The following is a 16371-nucleotide window of genomic DNA, read 5'->3' as shown; positions in this document are numbered from 1 at the left end:
AAATCAATACTGGCTGAATTACTCACTTTGTTCAAATAGATGCAGCTTAAATGACAAACTTTTGGCTTTAGACTGAACTTCCAAAACAAATAGTCCACATCCTTCTCATTATTAAAATCAGAAAATAAATGAAAAAAAAATAAAGCTGAATTACCTATTTTGTTTGGTTTTGTGACCTGAGCATTACTGTTTGCCAGAGGTAATGGAGGTAACTAAAGAACAATGGAAAAAGGACAATGCAAATATTTAGGGTGTAGATGAAAGGAAATGCATCTTTATATTAATTGTCAAAAGCCTGTAGGGTATTCAAATAAAATTGTCTTTGGAGGTTGACAGGTTCTACCTACTGAGTGAAAGCTGAAATACTAGGAGATAATGAGTTCCAAATAAGAAAGAAAAGTTATCTAAATATTGAGTTTGAGTTCATACATACAGTTAGAGATAAGATGAAAGAAAATAGCTGCAATGAAATATAAATAAAAACAAGAATCCAATTAAATGAGTGTGAACAAAAAAGTAGTCAACCATATCACTCTCTTCTCCAAATTCTGAAAGGCACTAAGGATTGTGTTAACTTTATCTGATTTTAGTCTTCTTTTTGAATTAGTAGAAGGTTTTTTAATGTAAAAATTTAAGTTTTCTTTATTGTTAAACTATCAAGCATCGTATAGTGGAATGGGAGTCTTACTTGAATATCCTAAAAGATAACTTCTTACTCAGGAAATTTCTCTTGAAAAACAATGTAGTTAGATGGACTGAGAACTCTTGACAGTAACTGCAAAAGAACACAGTTGTTTATTCCCTCTACAGTCCCCTGTTCTATTTTATATTTAATTATAAATGAAAACAGACGCTTTTATCTATTTCTTGGGTCATACCTCTTCAAGATAATTCGTATTTTAAAAAATTATGCTATGATGGTTTTCATAGTCAACTCAGGCTGCCTAAGACAAAATGCTATGACTGGGTGGCTTAAACAACAGACATTTATTTCTCACGGTTCTCAGGACAGGGAAGTTCAAGATCAGGGTGCCAGTCTGGCCAGGTTCTGGAGGGGGTACTCTGGCTGACTTGTAAGTGGCTGCCTTCTTGCTGCATCTCTGGTACCTCTTCCTCTTCATATAAAGGCTCTAATCTCATCTTGGGGACTGTATCCTCATGACCGTATCTAAATTTAATTACACTGAAGGCTCCACTTCCTAATATCATCCCACTTGTGGGGACTAAGGCTTCAACATGTGCATTTGAGGCAGGAACACATTCAGTCTATAACAATGGTTGACCCTGGTTTTTGTTTTATGTGAAAAGTCCATCTGTCACTCTGTGAACGGATTTTTAAACTTTTAATAAATCAGTACAGATATCCTAACTTTGTAATGCATACCTCATGAGGACTGTTTGGCATGATTTACTAATGATATTTCCTGAGTTTAGCTAGTCATTTAAGAACTGTCAAATCCATATTGTACTCTGTCAATGGGCACAGTGGCTCACGCCTGTAATCCCAGCACTTTGGGAGACTGAGGTGGGTGGATTGAGACCATCCTGGCTAACATGGTGAAACCCCATCTCTACTGAAAATACAAAAAAATTAGCCAGGCGTGGTGGCACGCGCCTGTAGTCCCAGCTACTTGGGAGGCTGAGGCAGGAGAATGGCGTGAACCTGGGAGGCGGAGCTTGCAATGACCCAAGATTGCACCACTGCACTCCAGCCTGGGCAACAGAGCGAGACTCCGTCTCAAAAGATAAAAAAATAAATAAATTAATTAAATTAAGTAAAATAAAATAAAATAAAGAACAAATTCTCATGGGAAGAAAAACACTACCAAATTTTATAAATTACCTATTGTCTCATTGAAAATCACCTCAAAATCTAATGGCTTAAAACAATAACTGTTTTTTCCTGCTATTCTTCAATATGCCATTTAAGCTTTACTTAGCTAGGTGGTTCTTCTGGTTGGGGTTGAGCTGTGTCTTGTTATCTGTATTTGTGTCTGCAACCAGTGACTCTTCTGTGAAGTTGTCTTGGGGCTAGCTGGTAAAGACAAACCTCTACTGACCAGATCCTTGTGTTCTTTCCTCTTCCAGCAGGCTTACTAATCCCATATTGTTCACATGGTAACATGGTGGTTTTGCAGAGACGGAGAGGGAGAGGGAGTAGGGGAGAGGGAGGGAGAGGCAGGGTGGGTGGCGGAGGGGGAGAGAGAGAGAGAGAGAGAGAGAGAGAGAGAGAGAGAGAGAGAAGCAGTATTATGGCTTGCCAAAACTGTGGGGAGGCGAGGGAGTGAGAAAGCACCATATAGGAGATTTTGAGACATGGGCTCTCTAAATATACTATATTCTGTTGGTCAAGGCCCAAACCAAGTTCAAGAGGTAGAGAAGTAGTCTGTGCCTCTTGATGGAATGAGCTGCAAAGTCTTATTTTATAGGAGTTTCCATACATAGATGAAAATAATTGCAGCCATTTCCCTCAACAATATACCACACATGTCTTTGTGCCTTAGTGTCTGCAGAGTGAGTTTATGGCTTGACAATATCAATAAAGTCTTGATTCTCATTCTGCTTTTGCTAGTATAGAACCAATTCAAATTTAGCTCAAAAGATACATGTAGTATAAATAGTGTAGCCACGCATTTTGTGCATTCTAATGGATGTAGTCTCCACGTAAAATAATCTCTTCTGATGTTGATATAAATACAGTAATCCACTGTTAACTATGGAGTACAGTTAGTATAATCCCTAAAAGAATTAGCAACAAGTTTATGAAATTTAGCTGGCCTTTTCTCTCTGCATTCAGCATGTATACTCAGTCAGTTTTGAAAGACATGACTTATTATTTAGTGTGATTTCATTTAGGAGTTCCTCAATATGGGGTATAATGAATGTTAATTCAGGCTTACAATGGATGGCATCCTGTGCCCATTTATGAATATAAGAAAGAACATTTGAAAAAGAGTCATTATTTCCATCATTAATTTACTAATTCAAGCACATGGAAATGACTCATGAAGATTTTAGTTGCCTTTATTTCAAAATTCATGTTTTTTTGGTTTTTTTTTCCAGTTTTCTTTTGCTTTAGTTGAGAAGAAAAGATTTGTCAGTTGAGTAAAGATATTTCATCTCCTTCACTGATACTGCCGGGAGTTATTAATTAGGTTTCTGAGTTTGGCACTATTCTTTCCTGGTCACCATGATGTGTCATTGAAACAGGCTCATTAAAATGAGTGATGTGTGTTGTACTTTCATTAGTGTCATCAATAATATATTATGCTTTCCTTTTAGTAGTCTCTTTGTGTTGCATGTGGGTCAGGATAACTGTAGGAATTACATTTATAAGATCCAAATTGTTACATATGAGGAAAGATAGTCATGAGGGTGGAATTAATGTTATTTTACACATGATGACTACCAAAATGATTTCAATTAAATAATATTTTAATTAGGTCTGATGTCTCTACATGCCATTCTAAGATACATGTTCTGTGTATGCAAATAAGATGGTGATTTATTGAATTAGATCTATGCTAACACAATCTATTCTTCTTGCAGGGAACCTTTTGTAAATTGGACTGAAATAGGTGTGTTGAAGAGCAGGAATGATTCAATAAGGAATATGAGTCCTTGTGGTTGTAAAGGACAGACTCTTAACATGGAAACTCTTAAACTATATTCTCACCTTCTTTCCACCGTATTTTTTTTCTGCCAGACATGTACCTTTTGACTGGCTATTGGTCAATTCCTAGTCTTTCCTAATCTGAAAAATATGGGTTTATAATGGAGGAGAGACACACTTAGGCACTCTGATATAGTGTTTGTTGTTCATATCTTTTAACTCTATTTGACCAATTCAATTTTGGTGACATTACATGGGAATTCAAAGAGATTTTGAATTAGAAGCTTCCATACGAGTGTTGATCTAATTGAACTATTCACAAACAAGAAGCATTTTCATATTAAAAATGGTATAATAGTGGTTTTGCTGTCAAGAGATGATTCTGGGAGTACTTAGGATTAATGGTTGAATATGTAAAAGTTCTCAGAGCCAAGAAATGCGTGAGAACATATGTGATAAAATGTAAAAACGTGATTTTGTTTTAACCCTCCATTTAAGTATTAAAAGTAATGTAATGCTATATTTTCATAAATGATTCAAAATGCAAAAATTTATTTTATGTAAGCAGGAAGCTAAGTGGTTTTCAGTACACAAAAGAGGAACTGAAAAAGATGAGCTACTTCTGAAAATCAATAGGAGAAATGATCTTTCTCATGAAACATTAAAGGAGATATTTTTGTTAGCCCCAATTTGTTTTTAAGGTAATACAATTTATCTGGGTGAAAAACGTATTTCTACTATTATAATAAAGATCATCTAACTCAAGTAACATCAGCAGTTACCCAAAATGAAGGTTTTTTTAAATGGTGATGAAAAAAATCTCAGTCACTTGTATTCTACTAGAATCTCAGTATCCTAGCTTTATGCTGATTTGTATCCAATTTGAGTAGAAATGGATATGAGTGTTTATCTTCTGTAATAGCTTGCCACAAGCCTACTGCTTGAATCATGTAGCATATGGAAAATGTGTTTAGCTACTTGCAGAATTTCTCAAACAAAAAAAGATCCATTTCTGCTCATATGGCTTGTTTACAGTCATTATAAAAGCATGTTACTATGTTGCTTACTAGGTAGGAGAAGCAAGTGTTGGCATACTCCACATTCCATTGCATTGGTCTTTAGGAAATGTCCGTATTGATTTTCAGTTATAAAATAGTAAATCATTCTAATGTCTTGTGTTTTAGACCTGAACATTTTAGGATGTATTTTTATTCTTCTACATTATATCTCTTCTAGATATTTTACGGTAGTTATTGACACATTTTACAAAAATATAAATAGAGATGTTCATGCTTATGTGAATTGCCATCACAGGATTAATCTGTAACTTATATGAGCATATTTTAGTAATAACATCTTATCATTAAATTGAATATGGATATTTAACATTTAATAAGCACAGAATGCATACGTGGAAATGTACTTCGTGCCATTGGGTTTTGAAAATGTGGAAAAGCCATTATAACAGCCTAAGAATCTTTACACATGACCCCCATAATATACTAGTTGCAATGTTACAGCTCATTTAAGGAATAGTTCTTGATAACAATGATTATAATATTTTTGTTTGTCAGCATACTAAACAATATGTCCTCAACGTATGGAAATAAAATGTTTGATACAATTTTAAAAATATAGATTGTACTCTCTCTTAAATTCTGGAAATATATTTGCCATTTAATGATTCATAAACATGAAACTCATAAAGTGAAGGAAGAGAATTCAAAACTATAAATATGAAAAATGATTAATTTTTTATAGTAGTTTATTCTTATTAGTAAAGTAGTATAAGTTGTCTACAAAGCAGTATTTTTTACATGGCTGAATAATTAAAATGTTTTTAATCCATTTTTATGTAAAATATCTTGATTACTAAATGACTGTTTCATCATTTATATATAACTACATATACATATATCCATTTATATTTATGTTTGTTTAAATAGTAGATTATAAATGTAAATATGTTTGATATGTATCCTGGCACCAGAAGCCAATTCTTTCTCCTAAATGACAAAAAACATTATGTTAGCCTGAAAAAACTAACTTTTGTTTAGGTTCTGTCATGTACAAAAATATTCTAGGCAGCTTCATCTCCATTTTGAACAATTCTACAGTTCAGTCAAAGTGTCTCTAAAATTATTTGGTTTCTCATTTTTATGAAATAAAATTTTTCATTTAGGGAATATTTAGGGAAACTTTCAATAAGTATTTCACTAATTCTCGCTATTGCTATTTTGTTTAAGTCATTTTGAGATATTATCAAAACATTTTCAAAAGTTCTCTGTATAAAAATACATGTATACATATGTATATGTACATACATAAATAATCTCTTACATGATTACATCCGCATGGTTGAATGGCTTCCTCTGAAAATCCCTTTTAATGTTAAGAATACCTGGAGAATAGCAAAGGGAGAACGTCTGCTTTAAAGAATGTTCTGCGTCTGGAAGTAGAAACAAAATTTTCCGAGTATACATGGAGTCTAACATTTCCTGGTGCTGGATGATGAATCAATTTTGTAATTACTGAACATACAGTTTATTCCCAGATTGCACATTTCTCACCTGTAACAGAGGCCTGGAGCAGTTGTGTGTATGGGCATAGAGTGTGCATTTATTTCCCAGGCCAGGTGACCAGAATGTGGGTCAATCTAGCAGTGTTGGTGATGAGGCAGGTGGAGTTGTCCCCAGTGCCAGAGGCAGTTCTATCCCTCTTTTATGTGCTCCTTGGGCTACAGAGCTTCTTAACTCCACAAGGCCTTGCTCACAACCCTCTTGACACTCCACCTGGGAAGCAATTTTCTCCCTCCCATAATCAGGGAATATATTTTTCTTAATACAAACTATAAACCTGAATTCAAGAATATTCAGAATTTTGAGAGTATCTTTCTTGCACTGCTCTATTTTCTTAATACAATGCCAAGTTTACTCATAAGCATGAAGATCAAGGATATTGGACTATTAGAGATAGTTCCCATTTAAATTTTTCTGTCTTGAACACAATCATTGAAATAATCTCTCTATTCAAGAATCTTCTTTTCCCACCACCACTCATCATATACTCATTTCAACAGAAATTGCTCTCAAAAGATACAAAATCGACCGTTCTTCAATGAATTAGGGCTTAAAATGCAAAATAAGCTGAATTGATATAACTTATACCAACATTATTGAGGGTCTACTGAGTTCCCAGCACTGAACTAAGCCGGATAAAATTTTAACTAAATTAAATCACCATGGCTAAAGACCTCCTAGCTTCCCAGCACTGAATTAGACTTGATACAGAAGTAACATGTTCTTCACTCTGAAGTGTAAAGCAATGAGATCATAACATATCCTTGAAAATATGGATCAGGATATCACAACAGATAAGACACGGAGACAGATAAATGAATATCAGAAGCCAATTGGATATGTAAGGAAAGTGAATGATTTACAGTGTTCTGGCTTGGGGGATTAGGTAGATTTCACTCCCCATAAACGCCTACAGAGTACATGGTGAAAAGTGCTGACAAGGCTGAGACAGTGAAGCATTGCTGAGAGAGGAAATGGTGATCAAGAACTCAATCAAGTTGATGCTGGTGCTGGAGAAAATTACAAATTAATAAATTTTGTGCTGTGGCCCTGATTCCATCTTTTCAAACTCAGTCATCACTGTGTAACTTAAGTCTTTGTCACTTTTTGTCTGGACTAAGTAATCTTCTGTTCTCCAGATACTATATTACAGCTAATGTAATTATTCCGAAATGAAATATAATCACCTTTCTTTCCTGCTTATATCCTTTCACTGGTTTCTTATTGCTTATAGGAACAAGCTTAATCTTTTTACCTTGGTATACCAGGCCCTATATGATATGGCTCTGACTTGTTCTCCCATGTCTGCTCCTATCATTGCCCAGTCTGGCCCTATACTCTGATCTTACGAAAATGCTAACATGGATTTCACTAAGGATATCATGCTGTTCTATAGTTTCGTGTCTTTGCTTATGCCATTCCTTCTGCATAGGATGCTGCCCTGTCTTCATCTCTTTTAGCTTTTTTCCTTTCCTAAACTTCTGTAACTGGTAGCTCCCCTCATCTTTCAAGATGCTGTTTAAATATTCTCTGTTTTATACCTTTTTCTGACCTTTCCCAGTAGCAATCTATCATCTGTTATAGCTAGACCTTACATCTCTACTAAAACAATTAGAAAAATGGATTTAAGTTATTTACATGTTTGCCTCTTTTATTAGACCATGGGATTTTAGCTAGTTTGGGTTGGAAATAAGACAATGATGCAATGATTCATAACTTTCTAACAAAATACATCTATTGGTATCTATCAATGAATAAAGGTGACTATGTTAGACTTTCCCAAATCAAATTTATCTTTCTCAGCAATTTGACTAAGTTACAGGCCACTATTTTATTACGAATTCCACACTTGTGAGAAGATGGTATTCTAGATGTCAAACATATATAAAAGAACAGAGAACAGTGTAATGAATTCTATACCCAGTTTCCACAATTATTAACTAATGGTCAACTGTGTTGCCTCTATACTGTCTGTAGCTCTACTCTCTCATCTTCCCTCCAAATATTTGAAGCAAATTCCAGACATAATAACATTTCATTTGCAAATATTACAATGTGTATTAATATTTCTAAGTGATAAGGGCACTTTTAGAAAACATTGATGATACCATTAGCACATCTAAAATATTTGCAATTTCCAAATATCACCCAATAACTAGTGTTCAGTTTTGCACTACTTCTTAGATTTTAAACTGTTTAAATACAAGTCTAGTAAGGTCTATGCTTTCTGAATAGTTGATTTTTTTCTTTTCTTTTTTTGGGGGGGGACAATTTTGCTCTGTTATGGATATTTTGTCAATATTCAGAAACATGTTTGGTTTTTACACGAAAGGAGGAGTGCTACTGATATTTTGTGTGTGGAGGCCAGAGATACTGCAAAACATGCTACAATACACAAGGCGGCCACCACAATAGAGAATTATCTAGTGAGACTAGTAAGAGGGTGACATTGAGAAACTCGGATCTATAGGTTCCTCCTGCATTATATATTGTATTGCAATTTATTTGTTGAATAAACTGGGTCATTTGTCTTATAAAGTTTTCCACATCTATATTTTGTTAATGATACATCGTGGTATAATTTAACATTTTTTTCTGTTTCTTGCATCATCAGATTCATATACAATTTTATTTTGCTATCAAAGCTGCTTTTTTTCTGTGTCATAGATAGTGTTGTGTACTTCCACCAGGAGGCACATAATGTCTGATCATCTCTCTCTTTCTCATCAGTATGGGAAACTATTGGTGATCAATGTCTAAATTTGTTAATTCATTAGGAGTTGAAAAATAGTCATATTATATTTTTATAATTTATTCATTTATTGAAGACATCACTGACTCTTAGAAATATTGATTCCAACATTTGACAGAAAAATAGCATTGTGCATGAAACATTTATGCATTTTGTATTTCTTTTCAGAAACATCCTGTACCACCTTGATGAAAAGACAAGCCGGTTTTCAATACTTGTGGAGGCTTGGGAACACTGCAAACCCCTTGCATCAAATGAGACCCTTCAGGAAGCCCTGTCAGAGGTGTTGAACAGCATTAATTCAGCTCAGGTTTACTTCAAAACAGGACTTGATGTGTTCAGGAGTGTCTTGGATGGGAAGAATTGAGAAAACTCTGAGCATTTTTTAAAGTTTGCTTACAATTCCACAAGCAAAAGCTCTAATTTAACCAGATTTTCTGACATTGAAGGCTTATTTTTCCCCAATGGCTTTTTGACAAGTATAAAGCTATTATTACATTGTATTTTTTAAATGTAAATATAAAAAGAACATTTTGCACATTTAATATTTTTGTAGCTACATTTCTGAATATGTAAAGCAAGTTATTGAAATAGGACTTAAGAATTACCTATTAAAAAGAAATCTGTTATATATATATATGTGTATACACACACACACTATTTTGAGGAGAAAGTTTCAAGAAGTTCTGGAGTATCTTTGTTCCTATGGGCAGAGCATATAGGAACACAGTTTATTCTCTCTGATAGAGCTATTAATGACCTAGTTTCTGTAAAAGAAATGAAGAGTTGATATGGTTCAGATTAACTTCACTATTAAGTGTTCAATATGAAGAATTCAAGTATTCTGACTGAGTTGACCTAAACCACTTCGAATGTTTCTATTTTATGAAATGAAGTTTCTCTTCTTAACACAACTAGATGTAGTAATACACTGGTTATGAAATTGTATTTTTTTAAGTATTAATGAAAAAAAGAGCCATAAGCATTCCAGGGAAAAATCTCAAGGTAGCTACACAGAGCAATTTAAATGCAAATCTTTTTCATAACAACTTACAAGGTGACTAGCTTTGAAACCCTTAATTTGCCTCAGTTGATTTTCTAAGAATTTCAGGAGTGATGTATGTCTTAAGAGGGAGAAAAACATATCTTATTACTTTTTCTCTTGTTTCTTTTGGAAACACTGAAACAGAGACTACTCTAAAATGAAAGCATCTCACATTGGTTTTCTTTCTTGTATCTTTTCTGAAACTCCTTGCTGTAAGGCAGCTTTCACAGAGTACTATATATTTTCCACAGTAAAGTAGCAAAGTTTCTCTTTGAAACCCAAAATATCTTCTAAAGTATCAAATTTCTATTTCTGCCTCTGACAAAAATAACTTGCTATGAAAGAAATAGTTGTTTTTATCAATAAAAGCTCCTTAATACTATGAAGAAACTTTTGGTATTTTTTCTTCTTTATCCTTAATTGTGACTAAGATGGAAATCTAGAAAATATTCATGCTTCTAAGTTTCTACAGGGTTACTGTAAGAGAGTATCTCATCTACACTTCAATTCTTCTCTCATGTGGAAAACTAAGTTTTTTATATTGACATTGTCATTGAATAGCTCTAGCAATTACTATTATTCTCCCAAACACTAAAATTCTACCTATTAAGTGTCAGGTTAAAGTTCTAGTTTATCTTTAGAAGTTTATTTGAAAAATGATTTTCCTATACTGGATAAAGCAATTCCCCTTAGGAAACATAGCCTCAGAGTATTTCATATAAATTTTCTCTACCTAATTCGAACATACTTCCCCATCATACACCACCAGAGCAACATTGCAGACAGTCTGTGTATGTTTAAATTTTCACTTTTTATGGATGAGCATAAACCTAGTCTTAGTTTAAAGGCAAACTAAAGTTGAGGGAAGATAATTAATCAATATTCATTAATTGATTTATAAGGTTCAACACTTTCTACCCTAAATTATTTTTATACGCTCAAGGCAAAGCATGGAATTGAGGCAATTAGCTAGATAATTTAAGCAGAAACCCATTTTCATGGAAATTGCCTGTGTGCACGTATTTTTAGATGAAAAATGAAACTACCTTACAATATTATTTTTTACCAATGTATTTGTTTGAAAACATTTGCCATGTTGAAGAATGTGTATAGGAAAGGGCTAGAAATAAACAGGCTTGTGCATACCAAGACATTCATGATCTTTCTTCCTCTTCAGAGATCATCAGAAAAGAGGTGGGAATACACATGCAGGTGCATGTGAGCCCAAACGCCAGAAAGTCTTGTACCAGAAGAACTTAAATATTTAACCACAGGTTGATGTGTTCATTCCTGTTATTCATTTACAGATGAAATTAAAACAAAGAAAGGCAAACCATTATCAGTTTGGTAGTTCACTATTTTAGAGCAAATTTCTAAATGAATTTATTCCCATAACCTGCAATAGCACTGAGAGCAGAAAATATGTTTCTTCTTCATCTTTGTTTAAAGCTTGCATACCTAGGTAAGTCACATTGTATAGATAAAAACCTTCTTCTGTATTCCTCACCTCTAAATTAAATGTTATTTGCTATTTGAAAAGTGTAGTTAACTATGGTTTTTATTAGTCTATTAAGAGATACGTGGAGAAATTTAATTATAACTAAAGCAGATGTCCAAAATTCTATACATGCTGCTTTACATCTTTGCAACAAACCTCTTAACTAGCAGCATTATTTCTATAGTGTGATTACCTGAGGATGCCTCCAAATGTATATCATTTCACTCCCCTCCCCACCCCACCCCCAATAGATCCAAATAAATAAAATCCTGAGCAAGTTAATAGCAAGTGTTATGTGAATTGGTAGTAGGTTTAAATTGTTGCTGAATTGTCCATATGCCTGGTGCTTCTCACAATCTTTCATACATAGAATGATGTCTAGGAAATAATGAATCTTGAATATTCTCTGAAGAAAATGTGGCAAAGGCGTAACAGTGAAATTTATGTTCAGGCAGGGTATGCATGAAATACTGCCCTTTATGGAAAAGCGTAAGTCTCAGAATCAAAAGAAAGCCTAAGAAGGATTCTGGTCTAAGCCGTGAGATCTTGCCTTCAGCCAGAGAAGGCACTATCAGTTACCCCAACCAGATGTAGTAACTAAACCCAAAGTGAGTAAGAAACTTGGACATAGTCATGTATTTAGTTAGTAACAAAAGCACCACTGGAATTTAAGCTTCTCTGCTTTCTCATGCAGTATATCTTGCTTCTCCCTGAGGAGACAGGGTTATAAATGATCTTTTCCAGTGCATTCTATGTAACCAGCCATTCTATCAGATGTTGCATGGGCTGGTTTTAATTCAAGGCTAGTTCTTTCTCTGACTGTACCTGACAAACAAAACTGTCCCCAGGAATTCAGGCAAAGGACACAAAGACTGGGTACTTGAGAGAACGTTGAGCAAACTATTTCTGTAAGAGGGCAAGTTAGGCCAGTGTTAATTAAATAATCTAAATCACCGTTTCTCAAAATGTGAAATTTAGAAAGACAGGGCTAGGAATCTACGTCTTCAGCAGGATTTCCAGATGTTTCTTACACACACTGATGTTTAAGAATTTCTAATCTACATTAATCGTAGGTTCCAACGTAGGTTCCAAGAAAATTCTAGTTGAAATTTCTGGATAGATCGAACAGTCACAGTAACAAGAAAGACATAAATCTTTGTTATTAATGGAATCATTATGAGAAAAGAAAAGTGGACACATTTTATCCCTAAGAAAACAATTCAGGTGCAGCTTATATTTGCGCCTGCTACATCCCAGGCACTGGTGTTCTAGAATTTTTCCATGTATTTTTTTTTTTAATTCCCACAACACCACATTTAAAAATGAGAAAACTAGGTTGAGTGACTCGTCCACAGTTTCAAAGCTAATAAAAATGATGAGGCATGTTTCTCTTCTGGGCTCACTGTATTCAGTTCTTTGTTCTTACACTGAGTGCTGAAAAAAAAAAAAAATCAGACTACTTTCATTCTAGAAAGTGATATAATTGAAAATTTTAACATATTTCTCCAAAACTGATCAGACTGTGCAGTCTGTCATTTTTTTGGTATAATAAAGGAGTTTGAAGAAACAAATGACATCATTCCTGATGATGGTAGCCCCTCCAACAATGGTGTATATATGTAGGTAAAGTTTGAAGATGTCTAAAGAGCATGAAAAGGCAAGTGTGCCATTGTGGAATATCATGACAAGTAGGCTTACAAACAGTAAAAAGAGACCAGAAACCACAAGTCTTACACTTTCCTTCTCTAAATGTTTACATAATTTCAATTAAAAAAAAGAAAAGTAGGTGCTGTGATTTAGAACCACAGTTTTATGTTATTTTTAAAAATTCAGAATAACCAATTGACTTTTTAAATTAAATAAATGTAGAGCATATAGTAAGTTTCCCCAGAAGAAAGATAGATGTTCACAAAAATAAAATAAATGATTATTTGTGACCATCTTACTAATGATGAATCAGCATCTTTGCCTCAAATGAAAGTCTATAATTATTTGTACGACAAATTGGTAGACCTAGCCAAAAATATTCTCATGAGACATTCTGTGATATGTGTAACTGATTACTCCAAAAATAAAGCTTTCTCTGAGGGTAACACATTGTCATTTCATTGGTTTAATGGGCTATTTAAATGTGCCTTATCTGCACATTTGCTTAACAGAAAGGAATTGTTTTAAACTACCAATCCATATGTTGAGTGGAAAGGAAGTTGGCCCACATATTCCAATAAATACATCAGCAACATAACAGTTTCATCACGGGACCGTGGATACAGTGCAGGGAAAAAACAAACAAACAATACAATATTTGAGAAAATAAATATTCTGCCCAACCGCACTAGTGAGTTTCTATTTCTTTTATGAGTTTAAATTATCAACTTTAAAGAGCCTCATTAGAATTTGCTATTCAGAAAGACCTTAAAAACCCTCACAGAGTTCTAAGCATCCCATTCATTGAAAATACTTTTCAGTTAAGTAGATTTGTTTTGTGTACTCCACAATTTTAGGTGACGTGAATTTGAAGCACAGCAAAAGAAATGTATAAAAGATAGCCTTTTCTGGTCATTACCATGTCTACTCAAGTTTCCGTTTTCTAGGTACACACTAACATTGTAATTTTTCCCCCTGAGAAGTAATTTTAAGATCTATCAGTCTCAATTTAAATGATCTGTTAATCGGCCAGAGTTTTAGTTTTATAATATCGTTCCATTGTCTGACAAAGATATACACACTAAAGTGCCTTTAGCAGGCCTGGGACCGTCAAGAATCTTGGTACCCTGATTATTGCAAGATGACATATTTCTTAAGACATTTATAATCTTATATTTGGATTTGATCTGAATTTACAAATAAAAGGGTTAAATTGAGGCAGTTTCAAGCAGCATTTAAGAAAATGAAGTGACTTCAAATTTTAATGTTTCTGGTTAGATTATTTTGTTTAAATTATACAATTATATAATTTTCTGTAACCAAAATGGTAATTTTGATGGATTTTTTAAATGCCAAAATCCAATCATCAAGGACAAAGAAATGAACGATTACTCTGCTGTCTTATGCACGATTCAGTCAAGAATTAACTCAGAAGCATTTGATTCAGTGCTTACATCTAGACAAAGCTTTAATGAGTGCAGACACAGCCTAACAATATTTCATTTAATTTCTTTGAGGGCTTAAGCCAATAAACACTGAGGTAGCTTTTCTCAGAAGGAAACAGATTTTATTTTCCAGGTGCTAATTAATATGTACCACCTAAGTCCCCAAAGGATCACACAGGTGCCTGTATCATGCCATATGTCATGTGCTATATTCCTGCAAGCTCAAGAGAATAATATACCATCATTATTATGAATTATTATGTTGCATTGAAGTTAATGTCAGTCTTTTTTTCTAATTAAAGAACAAACTTGGCATGTGAATAGAAGCTTAGCTAGAGAAGTGGAGTTAGAGTCCCTATTTTAATGAAGTATGTATATTTTTCAATCAAAATGTTTAATTATTTAATTATCTAGCCTGCTCGGTAATCATAACTCTCCAACTTCTTCAAAGGACTTTTATTCAATGTATTACCACTCATATGGTCATTACTTGGTGTGTGTTTTATATTTTGAATTTCTTAGATGTTTTCAGTGTATGTGCTGGTGTTTTATTAATATTAAAAATTTTTGTTTACTTCTATATCAAACTGCCGCAAATGGACTACCTTATTTTGAAAGTTAGAATAAAATGCTATTACTCTCTAAGCAGAACTTGAGCATATCTGTTTGATAAGAAACACAAACAAAATATTTTTCTATGCTATTGCAAATTGTCCGCAGGAAACAAAATGCCAGATGGTTAAATTTAGCTCACATAATTATATTCCAAAGATGTTATAAATAATTCTATTTAGCATCTGAGATAGGTCTCTATTAGGCAATTTCATGTTTACTTTTCTAACAGAAAGGTTTAATGGCAAATACATGCTTTATATTCTAACTTGCTACTTGGAGAATATGGATATTCTGAAAAGAAAAACTCTTTCTAGAACACTTTGCAGGGCTAATTTTTTTTATAGACATCTAGAAAATAGCCTGGGAAACAAAGTGAAACCCTGTCTCTCTCTCTAAAAAAAAAGTTACTAGGGAGGCTGAGGCGGAAGAATCATTTGGGCCCAAGAGTTTGAAGCTGCAGTGAGCTAAAATCATGCCACTGTAGTCCAGCCTGTGTAACAGACAGAACCTATCTCAAAAAAAAAAAAAAAGAAAGGAAAAGAAAGTCACATGCTGTTGATAATAGTTTTATATGTGTTTGGAATGTTAATATGGGATACATACATTTAAATGCATTTAATACTTTAATCATGTATGCAATGTAGCAGCATTTAGATATGTAAGATTTTAGAAGTAAAATCTCAGTGGTATAACATTTAAAACACAGCCTTAAAATGAAGAATAGGGAAGAGCAGGAGAAAATTTATAAATTAACCTAAGGTAAAATTTGGAGGAAAATTTTTCCAAATAAATTTGCTTTGATTAAAAATAAATATCTCTCAAGAGTTGTCCCAATTACTAAATTATGTTGAACTGTTTTGGTGTTTAGCCTTGTTCAAAATAATTTGATTATCATCTGTGATTCAGAAATATTTTCATTGTACAGAGATTTCATTGTCATTGTAGTTGTTGTAACTGATTTCTAATGATATTGATTTAAAGGCATTTGTCTGTAGTTTTAAAATTACTATATAGGGTTGAATGTCTAATTTCTATAATGTGTGGATGCCCATCAGATATTTACTGCATTCTATATTTAGCCAAGTGTGATCACAATTTATTTTATAACTTTTTATGTGTTACATAACTCAATATGCATCTTACTTAAGAAATTATGTTGTAATTTAGAGTGACACAA

General features: G+C 33.5%; 1 protein-coding gene across 1 annotated transcript in view; it reads left to right on the top strand.

Moving 5' to 3' along the window:
• Window positions 1–11769, top strand: part of NAALADL2 (N-acetylated alpha-linked acidic dipeptidase like 2) — a 977694-nt gene extending 965925 nt beyond the window's left edge. Inside the window, exon 14 of the mRNA XM_030931975.1 lies at window positions 9113–11769. Within this exon, the coding sequence (XP_030787835.1) occupies window positions 9113–9311 (199 nt within the window). The 3' untranslated portion in view covers window positions 9312–11769. The remainder of the gene's footprint in view (window positions 1–9112) is intronic.
• Window positions 11770–16371: the final 4602 nt, after the last annotated feature.

Source organism: Rhinopithecus roxellana, chromosome 1 (genome assembly GCF_007565055.1).
Source record: "Rhinopithecus roxellana isolate Shanxi Qingling chromosome 1, ASM756505v1, whole genome shotgun sequence".
Lineage (NCBI taxonomy): Eukaryota > Metazoa > Chordata > Mammalia > Primates > Cercopithecidae > Rhinopithecus > Rhinopithecus roxellana.
This window is presented reverse-complemented; position numbering and strand designations above follow the sequence as displayed.